General features: G+C 34.3%; 2 protein-coding genes across 3 annotated transcripts; both read left to right on the top strand.

Annotated features, from left to right (window-relative positions):
• The first annotated feature begins 363 nt into the window (after positions 1-363).
• LOC127159128 (gastrula zinc finger protein XlCGF8.2DB) lies at positions 364-4986 on the top strand. Of its 2 annotated transcripts, XM_051102029.1 has the most exons (3): positions 364-511; positions 2496-2544; positions 3783-4986. In XM_051102029.1, exons 1-3 carry the CDS (start codon positions 488-490, stop codon positions 4688-4690), a joined length of 981 nt encoding a protein of 326 aa, XP_050957986.1. In that variant the 5' UTR covers positions 364-487; the 3' UTR covers positions 4691-4986. The 2 variants fall into 2 exon arrangements, with proteins under 2 accessions (XP_050957986.1, XP_050957985.1); XM_051102028.1 differs by lacking the exon at positions 2496-2544.
• A 1709-nt stretch (positions 4987-6695) lies between these two features.
• LOC127159130 (gastrula zinc finger protein XlCGF8.2DB-like) lies at positions 6696-12774 on the top strand. The gene is made up of 3 exons (XM_051102030.1): positions 6696-6745; positions 7592-7752; positions 10147-12774. The coding sequence occupies exons 2-3, from the start codon at positions 7668-7670 to the stop codon at positions 10926-10928; spliced, it is 867 nt and encodes a 288-aa protein (XP_050957987.1). The 5' UTR covers positions 6696-6745; positions 7592-7667; the 3' UTR covers positions 10929-12774.
• Positions 12775-13584: the final 810 nt, after the last annotated feature.

The raw sequence follows: 13584 nt of genomic DNA, 5'->3' as shown, positions 1-13584 counted from the left end.
AAATGAATCAGTTGCTTCACAAAATGATTCACTGTTTCGAATCGCCACTCTCTGATCAGACCTGCTGCTCAAAACACAGTAAATGCAACGAGAACAAACACAAACGTGTAATAATCACAACTTTTACAAAGAGCTGTAAATATTTTTGTTGTTGTGATGACAACCTTAAAATACAACAGCAATTTTTTAAATGTGTAATCAATTAAATGTAGTATACTAATCATTAAATTTCCATTAATAAAAACTTATGGGTAAGTTTTGAGTCAGATGATTGAGACACACCCAGAGGTTTCATTTATTAATTTTCTTTCTTTCTTTCATTTCTGTTTCAATTATTATCGTCCTAAACAGGACAAAGTTTCCAAACTGAAAAAAAAAAAAACACTGGTGGAGCAGCTGAGATTTTTGTGACACCCTATTCTGAAGATGGCGTTTATTAAAGAGGAGAGTAAAGACATGACGTTTGAAGAAACATTCAGAGTCAAACATGAAGATACTGAGGAACAAACAGGTTGGTTTTCATTCTCAAAGCTGAACTATCCAATGAACTGTCCTGTACATTTTCTCCCTTTGGCAGGTGTTTTTCTACACTGTCTCCCCTCCTCCAGCCTTTTCTCTTTTGTACTGTCCTTTGTACTTTTTTTTTTTTTTTAAAGGACGTCAGCTTCATTTTTCTCTTAAAGTTCTTTTAAGGGCCATTTCTACTCTTATTTTAGTGTTTTGATTTAAAAATGGCATTTAAAGAATTGTCTCTCAGATAGCACAGATGGAGGTGGAAAATTTGTCTTGATATGATTTCATCTTCTGAGTCAGAGCAGGTAGTAATATTGAAGCAGATTGGTATCTTCATTCTGGGTGTGAGGGGATTGTGTCTGAGGGTCAGGTTGTATTATGGCTGGCATGAAGAATTTTGGAGATCTCATTCTCTTTGAGGCGAGAGAAGGAAGAAAAGAGTGGAATGAGTGCAGGTGAAAGTTAGCTGTGCGTAAGTTAAACAGATCAGTGGCATCATAACCTGAGCTGAGGTTGCCAAGTATTTGTCAGCTGGTAAAATCATCAGCAGCCAGAGAAGATATTTGCTCTGTTCAGCCAGGTCTTTTGTCTTGTGCCATTTCCTCTCAGCCGCTTGGAGCTCGTTTCTATGGTCACAAAGAACATCTGTGAGCAAGATAAATGATGCTTTGGAGTGCAAAAGTAGTTTTTACACACAAAAGTATTAGTTTAGTAAACGGATTTCCCTGTGTTTTTTTGTTTGTTTTATTTTAAACATTATTCTATGTTTCTTGATGTTCCTTCAACACTTACAGTTGCAACTACACTCTCATACAGTTACCACCATGTCTTCTCTCAGTTGATGACTGTGGTTGGTTGTCAGCATCAGGGATAGATAGAATGGTAGAAATATAATGCACCAACTAAACAAAGAATCATCAATCATGATTTTTACAAAGCACTGTGGCTTAGTGGACGCTAACATGTTGAGAGGTTATGGAATGAAAACTAAATTGCCTAGTCCTTTTTTCTTATGGTAACAGTACTGAACCATACTTTGTAAATGAATAAAAATGTTAACATTTAATTATTATATTAATCTTTTGTTGACAGAAGAAACTTTAGAATTTAAAAATGTATTAGTAATAATACATGTTGAAACAAACACTATAACAAGGAACAATACTTATGCAGCTTTCATAAATGCTACAAATGGACTCTTATTGTAGAAGTGTTATCATTTTATTTATGTTATGCAGTTATGCTTATCTTTAAAGGGGTCATCAGATGCCCATTGTCCACAAGTTGATATGATTCTTTAGGGTCTTAATCAAAAGTCTATAATATACTTTGGTTCAAAATTCTACCATGTCAAAATCAGCTCTGCAAAAATCATCTCATTCTGGTCGAGGCTGCTTTAAATGCAAATGAGCTCTGGTCGCCCCGCCCCTCTCTACTCTCTGTGGAGTGACGAGCCTGTTTACTTTAGCCGCATATAGCCGCTAAACTTGCTAACTAGCACATTATTAGTAAAGACGATTGCAAAGATTCATAAAAAAAAAAAAACCCTTATACTCACTTCTGCTGTAAGTTAAGCTGGATCACGAATGATTTGCACAAACATAGACAGATATATGTAGATTGGGAGGTGCATTCCCTTCACAAACAAATGTAATCTACTGCATCTACAGCGACTCAGATGTCGGGAGTAAATGATGACCACTATGTTCATTATTACATCCAGCAACACAACACCTCAATCTGAGATATTCTTGTCTAATATATATCCCTGCTCCGGCATTGAAACAAAGAGGGCGGACTGTTACAACTGATCTAAGGTAAAACGCTCATGTCAGTCAAGTATGGTGGGAGCGGCCTCTGCTGGTGTGACGGTACAATGACAGGTATTCAGATACCTGTCATTGTGCTTAAGCATCTGATTAAAATGACATACAAATGGATATTAAATGTATACTCTTACACTTTATTTGCTTCTACTTTAGAACACTTTATTCACACACTGGGGAAGAACACAGAGTTCGTCTAGGACAGGTATCACACACCGGACACATTACATTCAATTCAAGTAACGGACTAAAACATAATAAATATATATATATATATATATATATATATATATATGTTAAGAATGAACAATTAAAAAAAACAAAAACAACAAACCAGACCAAATGGAAAGAGAAGGCACAATCTCAATAAATTAAGCATACTTTGTTAGAGCCACAGAAAGACAAACATTTAGTACAATAAAATGTACAATACACACTTTTATAGCCTAGGGTGAAGTCATTATGTACATTAACAATGATTTGGGCCAAATATAATCTAATTTAATGGAAAACTATGTGAAATGAAGTTCCAAACGTAGGTTCGGAAGGAGCCTAATCATTCAGTCCTGTCAATCATCATTATGAGGTTATATAAGCAGCTCGCATTGCACCGTCCCAGCCTCTGTTCTTCCGGCATCCCTCCACCTCCCCTTCTCCTTCTCTGTTTTTGTAATTCTCCCTATAGGTAATATCACAATGGAGTGTCGAACTCTGCGCTCAAGTCACGCCTCGAGTTTGAGCCTCCATTAAGGACAGCAAGCCAAGTTTGTTTACCATTGCCCGTCAGGACTGGATGGGCAGGCGAACTAATGAATGGCACTCCGTGGCGTGGCAGGAGTTTCTGTCAGCTGCATTTAAATCTGCAACTGAAGTTTCCCGCTCTGTGCAATGCAAGGCCTCACATGTCAAAACAAACAGGATTTGCTGTCAGTGATTTCCACCTCTAGAGGTCACTATCATACTGTATAACGGACACAACCCAGAAAACTATCATTTTTATATATTGTAGTTTGACCTAGCATGCTAATGCAAACTTATAAATTACTATTTTTATTGTCATTACTATAAAAAATATTTATGCTGAAGTCTTAGGTTTTTATGTACGGAACAAACATCCTTTTTTGTTAGGTTCGTTTTACAATATAGTTTCATTAATCTTCCCCTCGCTGGTGAAATGCTGGGGTTGTGTGATGTTTGCTTTAGTCAAGGCTGGCGTTAAGGGTGGGTTTTACATTAGCACTGACCTGACAGTGGAAACATGGCTCGATTTTGAGCTCGCATTCTGAGGTGGCCCTGTCCGACTCATTGTTGGCCCTGGTACGCACTGGCCCAACAGTGGAACAGCATGTAGTCGTATGTTAGTTTTGAGACTTTACATGTTTGAATGTCTGTTGTTTTGTGTCATTAAACTGGGGTTAACTTTTGTCTTTTTTTTAACCTTAGACCTGATGGCACTAACAGAGGAGAGTGAAGTTCTGATTGAAATGATAGAGAAAGATCATGATTTCATAAATACAGAAAAATCTTTTAGTTGTTCACAGACCGAAAAGACTTGCTCAAGAAAAAGGGCTCAAAAGACAGGAAGTTGTTTCACCTGCCAACAGTCTGAAAAGTGTTTCAGTCAAACATCAAGTACTAAAAGACACATGATTATTCACACTGGAGAGAAGCCATACACCTGCCAACAATGTGGAAAGCATTTCAGTCATAGAGAAAGTCTTAAAAGACATGTTAGAATTCACACTGGAGAAAAGCCTTACACCTGCAAACAGTGTGGAAGGAGTTTCACTCAACCTGGACACCTTGGAGCCCACATGAGTGTTCACACTGGAGAAAAGCCTTACAAATGCCAACAGTGTGGAAGAAGTTTCAACCGGAAAGGAAACCTTAATTGCCATCTGACAATTCACAATGGAGAGAGTGGAATAAGTGGAATAAGTTTTACTCAAAAAGGAAGCCTTTACACACACATGAGAATTCACAATGGAGAGCAGCCTTACACGTGTGATCAGTGTGGAAAGAGCTTTGATCAACATAAAAACTTTGAAGTCCATATGAGAACTCATAGAGAGAATCCCTACACATGCCCTCAGTGTGGAAACAGTTTCCATCAAAAACAGCACTTACAAGACCATATGAGAATTCACTCTGGAAAGCAACCCTACACATGCCCTCAGTGCGGAAAGTGGTTTAATCATAAAAGACGCTTTGAAGAACACATAAGAATTCACACTGGAGAGAAGCCTTTCACCTGCCAACGGTGTGGAAGAAGTTTCAACCAAAAAGGAAACCTTGACAGGCACATGAAAGTTCACACTGGAGAGAAACCATTTATATGTGGCCAGATATAAAGCAGCCCTTAAGTACCACTTTTGTTTTCACATTTGAGTCATCAGTGTTACACGAGTTGTGTAATAACACCATGGAGAAACCTTTACTGTGAAAAGACTTGCACAATGTTGTGGCAAATAAAAATTATATTAAATTATATTAAATAAAAATGATATTTCCAAGGAAGGGCATCCCTCCTCTCTTATCACCTCATCAGAATGTTATCTCTCAATACCAATGATGGTATCTTAGACTTATCATATGTGACCCTGTACCACAAAACCAGTCTTAAGTCACTGGGGTTTATTTGTAGCAATAGCCAAAAATACATTGTATGGGTAAAACTTATTGATTTTTGTTTTATGCCAAAAAAACATTTGGATATTAAGTAAAGATCATGTTCCATGAAGATATTTTGTAAAAAAAAAAAAAAAAAAAAAAAAAAACTATTTATATGTTAAGATATAAAGAGTTTAGATTCAAAACCAGCTAAATCCATCTGACATCTTTCTCTTTTAAAAAATGCATTTTTATCAGGCTTAGGTTATAAGTACTGGTACTTCTGATTGGGCTGAGGCTGGTAATTTAGCGAGTTTAAAGAAAAAGTGTTTGAGGGACGGATAATATGTGTCAAGAGCTTTCACTCAGTATCATTTTCTCATTTTTGACCAAGATGGCTTTTAGCTGGTTTTGCATCTGAACTCTTCATATATTTATCTCTTCAACCCCGTTACCATCTTCAGTCTCGTCACCCTAGCCTCAACCCCGTCACACCTACATTTTTATTCATTATTTTTTAAGTTTAAAAAAAAGTAATTTGTTTGTTAAACTCAGTCTGAAATGTTTAGAGCAATCATAAGAACACTGACTTTAGTTTAAATTCTGAAGTTAAGCCACTTCTTTGATTAAAAAATGATGAGATTGCTGTGACAGAAGTTCCATTTCAGGCTTTAGTATATCAAAAATGTGAGATTTTATGCAACTTTTATATTTACAAATACTGAATTAGTGTGAGTGATATCTGATTATTAAGAAAATGTTGATTTCATTACAAATACATTTTATAATCATATTTAGGGAGCTCCCATACTGTCCGTAATAGGGTTGAAGACAAATAGTGCCCATATCTTAAAAAAATGAACAATAATAATAGGGATTTGATGCCTGAGATGGGAAAATATGTTTTTTTGGAAGTTAAATATGTCATTAATGCAGTGGGGTGTTCAGAAAAGTAATACGTTTTGGTAAAAAATCTAAAAATGTGTAAGTCCAAATCGTACTGGTTTTGTGGAATGACTCTTACAGAGTTTGAGTTTCTAATAAACTGTTTAATGTATCTTGTATGTCATGTTTTTTTCCTAATTAAAGAAACTGAAATGGTAATAACCAATGAACCATATTCATTTATACTGTAAAAAACCCCCCTGCAATTTAAACAAAGTTGCTCATATAAAAGAGCATTATCACTTAAATCAATGAGATCAAACACAGACCACCTTTGCATCCAGTCCTTAGAAGACAAATTTGTTGATTTTCAGTGTGTATCTGCTATTCATAGAGGGCTCATATGGAAAATTATGTTTATAAATCAATTTCCAATAATTGAAAATAGCAAAATAAGACTGGAATTTGATTTATTGTTTTTATGTTCTGGGGAGAAACTGAAATGTAACAAGACGAATACATTGACATAAGGTTTTAATTTCAATTAATAAATTAAAGTTAAATGTCTTCTGATCATCACATTTTTTATGAGTTGAAATATTCATAAGTTATTCCAAATCTTGTAATTATATGACCTTAATATTGGAGTATATGCTTATTATATTCTTCTCTAATTATTGAGAATGTCATTTTCCTTGAATTAAAAGCACAGTTGCTTACATTTAGAAATAAGACTACATGTACAGCTCAACGGTACTGATAGCTCTGCAATTCCCAATATACCTTACTGTTTATATTTGTTTTCTGATGTAAATTCTGTGCTTTAGCGAACAAGACTTTTATTTTGGTCTGCCGATGTGACGTCTTGAAGTCGCGCCGCGCTCCTGCATCCGTGGTTCATCTGAAGAAAGGTGTGTGCTTTAAAACATCTAAAGTGTTTAAAATAACACAAGTCGTTTAGAGAATTTTATATGAATATGTAAGATAAATCATTACCACATGAGTAACAGAAACGGTGCGTCTCATTTTGCTCTCAACAGTGTATCAGTTTTGTTTAAACACTAGTTCGGTCACTGTCAAGTAGAGAAACGGAGCTTTTAATCTTCAAGTCAAGTGAGTCAGTTGCATCGCAAAATGATTCACTGTTTTGGATCTCTCGAATCAGCGCACACTGACAACACCTGCTGATCAAAACAATGTAACGAGAAAAACAAACACAAACGTCTAACTTTTTACAAACCAGCTGCAAATGGTTTCATGAAAGTGGAATATATTAGATATAACCTACAAATCAGTAAATACTAAATATAAGTCTTAATAGACACATGAACCTTATATATCATTTGTGGGTGTTTTATTAATTTGAGTGCTAGTTTTGGTTGTTTTTGTCTTATCAGGTCATTTAAGGCAATTACCAATCACTTTGACCTACCAGTGCACTAACTACTGGGGCCAGTTGCATAAACTTAGCCTCTATGTTAAGACAGTGTCTTAAGAGCTAGTTTGACCAGCTAGCAGTTAGCCAAAGGGTAATCAGTCTTATTTTTTGGATTCAACTTAGACTAATCTACATTTTTATGTAACTGAATTTAAATAATGACGACCAGCTTTAAAGAAAAAAAATAGCTGGCTTACTTTTAAGACTAGTCTTAACCTTTTATGCAACTGGCCCCTGAAGTAGGGAGCTGAGACGCACCCAAGGATTAATTTTTGTTGCATGTATTTTTCTTTCTGCTAATTATTTTTATTTTAATTAGGACAAAGTGTCCAAACACACACACACACAAACTCCTGATGAAGCAGCTGAGATCCAGGTGACACACTGTTATAAAGATGGCGTTTATTAAAGAGGAGAGTGAAGACGTGGAGATTGAAGAAACATTCAGAGTCAAACATGAAGATACTGAGGAACAAACAGGTTGGTTTTTATTCTCAAAGCTGAACTCATTAATCTGATCCTGCTGACTGTAACAAGCAATAAATAATACCATGTCAGAAATACCAGCCTACTTATAAAATTATAAATCATTTCTCCAGCTGACACAGCTTGGTAGAGTCACTGCATGCTGTTTATCTTTGTTCTTAATTTAAAGATCTTTGGTGAGCTATTAATATTCAGTGGCCAGAAACTTTATATTGAACTGCAGTGTAATAAAATCAAACTGTTCTTGTTTTTGAGTGACAAACAGTTGATATCAAAGGCCTAAGTAGCTTGGCTGATTCGGACAGGGTTCAAATTGCAAAGTAAGCTTGAAGAAAGAACATAATATCATAAAATGTTTGATTAAAACAAGTGATGATAACCTGCAGTGTACAGCCAGAGATTTGAAAAATTACCAGATGACTGGAGGAGAAATAATGTTAATGCATTTAATGTATAAAAAGATCACTAGTCAAGTGTGGCCTTCATGTTGATGTATCTTGCCGAATGCCATTCTCGACCAAGAAGAACATAAACGGCTTGAATATGCTTAAATTCATTTGGACAGACCTGTGGTGTTCTGGAAGAATGTTTTAATGGAATTATGTGACCCAACAGAAGCTTGTTGGACCCTTGGATCATTGGTATGTCTGCTGCAAGAAGATATAGAGGAAACAATATAGGGGAGCTTTGCTGTTGCAAGAAGTGGAAATCCTGACTGTATGAGAGACATCACAGATTCTTTGAAGTTTTAGGCCAAGAATTATCACAGAAACTAAAGAAAGAAATGGCAATGTGTAAACCATAGATTATCAGCGATCTGGAAGCTTTATGTTAAGTTACCTGAGATGGTCAAGATTACAGCAAAGAAGACCTTTAGACAAGATATACACAGACAATATACTGTAGGTAGATTAGTAACATTTCCTGTTGATTGGAAATCCTTAATGACCTGTGTTGGAAATGGAAATGTTCAATGCTTTAGCTTTTATATTGATTGATTGACTTTCTATTCTGTTCTATTTTCTTGACTTCATAGTTTGCAAACCTAATTAATCTGTTGCTGCACATCAAAAGTAAATTCTTTTTTTTCTCTCATTTTAATGGATGATAAAGGGAAATGGACCTTTGTGTTCCTTCATATTTATATTATAGTAAAACAGGAAGTCATGGCTGGATAATTTCATGTTTCTAGTCACCCTGGTGTGCTAATAAATGAAAATATAAATTGGAATATTGATCTACAGAAATTTGACTCATAATTTTTAGGACTACTTATTACTCATAATTTGATTACTAAATTTTTTAGTAATAATATACCTGGAATACTATACGTAGAGCTAGGAAATATTCTCTTGCCTCTTTCTCTGAATCGATAAAAGGGTGGTTATTGGATAATCAAACGTCTTCATTTAAAGTAGTGGTTTCTAGCTTGCTTTTGGTTTTGTATGTATATTTTATTTTTTTTCCCCCTCTTGTTTAGTCTGTGACTATGTATATTGTAATATATATATATATATATATATATATATATATATTACAATTAAAAGAATAAAAAAATATTGATTTTCAAAACCTTTGATATTTTTTTTAGGGTGCTAATACAATTCTAACCATGATTCTTTCTCTCTATTACTAAAACAGCTGCTTAATTTATAACGTCATTACTAATAATATTAAAAATGTTGCAAAACCGACAGCAACAGCTGGTATATTAGGAATTGTAAAATTTATGCACGGATTCATTCCAAAGTGATTTCAAGCCATTTATTTTATTTGACACCTGATATGCGCAGGTTACTTTGCTTGCTTTTTTCTCTTCTTCAATAACTTTATTATTATCGTTTTTGCAGTAGTTTTTTTTTTTTTTTTTCCACTGCTATTGCTTCCCAGTTTAATACAATTTGAAGCTTTTCTTGGTTCATTCCATGTTTTATAATACAGATTATCATAGTTTTAAATTAATCTAGTTTATTTTAATTCAGGACTCCATAGTTCAGGAGTTAGTCATCTGTACTTAATTTCAGAAAGCTATTTTTAAAACCATGATTAACTATTCTAGATTAAGCCTATGCTTGTCTTAATTTAAACCCTGTCTGGGAAACTACCTTTAAATGTAATAGTTTACTTTTTCCTTTGTTGAATTATTTTCATTATTTTTGTAGGGGTTGAATATTTTTGATTGGAGATTTATTTGTGAAGTTTCACAGAGAAACTAGAGATATTGATAAAATATTGACAAGAGGTTCTGAGATGACACCTCTGTCAGTACTTTAGTGGGTATAGGATTTAGCATAGCCTACATGTGTTTGGATTTGATGGTTTTCAAGTCATGTTTTGATGTCTATTGCTTTATTCCAAACTGGAATTATTTTTCTGTTTTCACTACAGGTCTAATGGCACTGAAAGAGGAAAAACAAGACCTGAATGAAACAGAAGAGAAAGATCAGAATGAGAAACATGATTTCAAAACTGAAGAAAAATTGATGAGTTGCACACAGACTGAAAAGACTTTCTCGCCAAGAGAAGCTCAAACAACACAAACTGCAAACCTTAGTTCCCACATGAGAATTCATACTGGAGAGAAACCTTACAACTGCCTTCAGTGTGGACAAAGCCTTGATGCCCACATGAAAATTCACTTTAAAAAGAAATCATTAATGTCCATCATATGTCCTCAGTGTGGAAAGAGTTTTACACAGAAAAATCACCTTAATGTCCACATGATCGTTCACACTGGAGAGAGACCTTACACCTGCCCTCAGTGTGGAAAGAGTTTCACGATTAAAGGAAACCTTAAGACTCACATTAGAACTCACACAGGAGAGAAACCTTATACTTGCAATCTGTGTGGGAAGGGTTTCTCATTAAATAATGGTCTTAAGAGTCACTTGAGAACTCACACTGGAGAGAAGCCATTTGTATGTGATCAGTGTGGAAAGAGTTTTACAGAGAAAAGGCTCCGTAATGCCCACATGAGGATTCACACTGGACTGAGTCCTTTCACCTGCGAACAGTGTGGGAAAGGCTTTGCACGAAAACAAAATTGGATTACTCACATGAGGATTCACACAGGAGAGAACCTGTTCACATGTGATCAGTGTGGAAAGAGTTTCACATGTAAAGACAACCTTAAAAAGCACATGAAGATTCACTTGAGAGAAAAAATGTAAATGTCATCAGTGCAAAAGGAGTTTCAAGGACAGAAATCACCTTCAGGATGATGTTAAATTTCACATCGGAGAAACACCTTTCAAGTGCCATTGCTGTGAAAAAAGTTTCACATCCAATGCAAACCTTAAGATTCACATGAGAGTTCACACTGGAGAGAAACTGTACTGAAGTGCCTTCAGTGTGAGACGGGTTTCACATGTCAAAGCAGTATGAAATGTATTAAAAAAAATGCCATTTTCCTCAGAGTGACAAGAGGTTTTAGAAGAAGGAGTGATTTCTACAATGACCTGTGCATTCATTCTAAAGGATAATTCAGTTGTAGTCAGTGTAAGAAAAACCTTTTATGCATTCACACTTAACGTGAAAATTCAAATGTGAGACCATGTGTGTGTTCTTTGTTATTGAGTATGACAAGAAAATTGTCTGCATGACACCTTGACTACTTTTACTTGCATCCTTCATCTCTTTGTTCTTCACTGTAAGGCTTTGATTTTTTTTATTTATTATTATTATTTTTTTTGCATATGTACTCTTTTGGCCATACCTGAGCTTTTGCAGTAAATTCCCTAAAATTTTGACTATGTTAGGTGATTCTTGGCCATTCATGATCTTGGCCCATCATGACTGAGTGTTCAGCATCTGCAAGAAGCACTTGCGGACCTATGTCTGCATTGTAGTTTGCTGCCTATCCTGGAGAGAAAGTTGCATATAGCAGGACTGGATCAGATTATTTTTCACATGCATCTTCTTACATATGCAAATATCTTGTCTGTATTTTTGCTTGGGAGATTTTGGTTTTATTCAGGAGATGGGTAACTACCATAACTAGAACCCGGAAGCATCTCATAAATCACAGAACACATAAAGCATCTCATAAATAACAGAAAATGTTGTGACTGGCAGGGAAAATGTTAAATGTAAAATGTTTAAAAAAAGAAAAAGAAAAGAAATAGTAGATCAAATTAGTGCAGAATCAACTCTGTGTTGCTAAGTATATATTTTAAATGTTTTTTTTTTTATAAAGAAACCCTAATATGTAGTTTTATAGGATATATGTGTAAAAAAAAAAAAATATTTGGCAGCACAACTGTTGATATTATCCAACATTGATCATTCAAATAATAAATCTGCATATTAGAATGATTTCTGAAGGATCATGTGACACTTAAGACTGGAGTAACAGCTGATTAAAAATTCAGCATTTAATCACAGGAATAAATTCTATTTTAAAGTATGTTAAAATAAAAAAAATTATTATATATTGTAAAAACATTTTGCAATATTACAGTTTTTTTCTATATTTTTAATCAAATGCAGCCTTGATGAGCATAAGAGACTTCTTTAAAGACTATTACAAGTCTTACTGACCACAAACTTTTGAACGGTAGTGTATATATAGTGTGTATATAGTAGTATATATATATATAATTGTCATTTGATTGGCATTTGTATATCAGTGTGTTTTGGGGTAATGTAATGAAAAAGTAATAACAAAAAAGCTGTAATAATGAGAATACTGTTTGCAACATTTTCATAATGTCATTGTGTTTTGTGTGCGGAGGTCGTCCGTGAGGGGCTGCCGCTTTACTTTTGTGTTTATTTTATTATTAAAGTGTTTAAGTGTTTGCTGGTTCCCACCTCCTCCTTCCCATTCTACGAACTACAGTCATTTTTCATAGTAATATGTATGTATAATTTTGTATAGTTATTTATGTCTCTTTAAAATGCCTGATAAGCATGCTGTAAGTCCTGCTGTACTTTACAGGTGATGTATGAAACTGATGCATGTGTCAGTCTTTCATAAAAGTGATATTCTGCTTTGAACCCTCATTAAAGTTGTGTTGAGATGTTGAGATGCCTACAACAAACTATTTAAAACAATAATTTAAATAATTACAAAATATGATCATATTTATATGAGTGTTGAATTTAGGTAGTTAATCTGAATAACTAAACCATGACTCCTGAAGTCCTGAGGAGAGTACTTTTTTTGTATAGTAGAAAATGTAATATATGTGGCTCTGAATTCAACAGTTCACTGTCAAATATAGCAAGTAGAGTTTTGTTGTTATTGTCTTTTTGAGTGAGATAAGGAGCAAAATGTGTGGTAAACATTTCTGTTGCTTGCAATAGAATTTTTTTTTTTTGGTAGTGTAAATATAATTTATTCACAAGCAAAATTCTTATAAGTGTTTTTAGCTTTGATATATTTGAATCTGCATATTTGTTATAATAATTATCCTGAGGGCATTTTCCCCCTTTTTAAAGTTTTATCTCTCATTTTAAATTCAAAAAATTTAATTAGAATAATACACTGTAGGACTGTTAACAATCAAATTAATAATTAACACTGAAAAATTACAACTGCATTAAATGTTATGAGAATTCAATATTTTTAGGAAATACAACTCAGAAATGTTAAAAAAAAATACAGATGTTTTTAAACATGAAGCTAAACTGTCAGTAGGTGGTGTCAAGTGACTGTAATTGAGTGAGACGTATCATTCTTTGGTTGATTTATTCTATAAATTTGTTGTAAAACAAACATACTTTTTTAATCAGCAGGTGGAGAGATCTGGGGAGCAGCAAGAAAATAATTATGATTATGAGTAGGGATTATTATCGAGAACAGGTACTGATTTGGTTCCTGATCTA

This window comes from Labeo rohita, unplaced genomic scaffold (assembly GCF_022985175.1).
Source record: "Labeo rohita strain BAU-BD-2019 unplaced genomic scaffold, IGBB_LRoh.1.0 scaffold_193, whole genome shotgun sequence".
NCBI lineage: Eukaryota > Metazoa > Chordata > Actinopteri > Cypriniformes > Cyprinidae > Labeo > Labeo rohita.
This window is presented reverse-complemented; position numbering and strand designations above follow the sequence as displayed.

Coding starts and splice junctions, on each gene's coding strand:
- LOC127159128 (XM_051102028.1), top strand. CDS start 427: ATGGCGTTTATTAAAGAGGAGAGTAAAGACATGACGTTTGAAGAAACA. Junction 512..3,782: donor AGATACTGAGGAACAAACAG/GTTGGTTTTCAT, acceptor TTTTAACCTTAG/ACCTGATGGCACTAACAGAG.
- LOC127159130 (XM_051102030.1), top strand. CDS start 7,668: ATGGCGTTTATTAAAGAGGAGAGTGAAGACGTGGAGATTGAAGAAACA. Junction 7,753..10,146: donor AGATACTGAGGAACAAACAG/GTTGGTTTTTAT, acceptor TTTTCACTACAG/GTCTAATGGCACTGAAAGAG.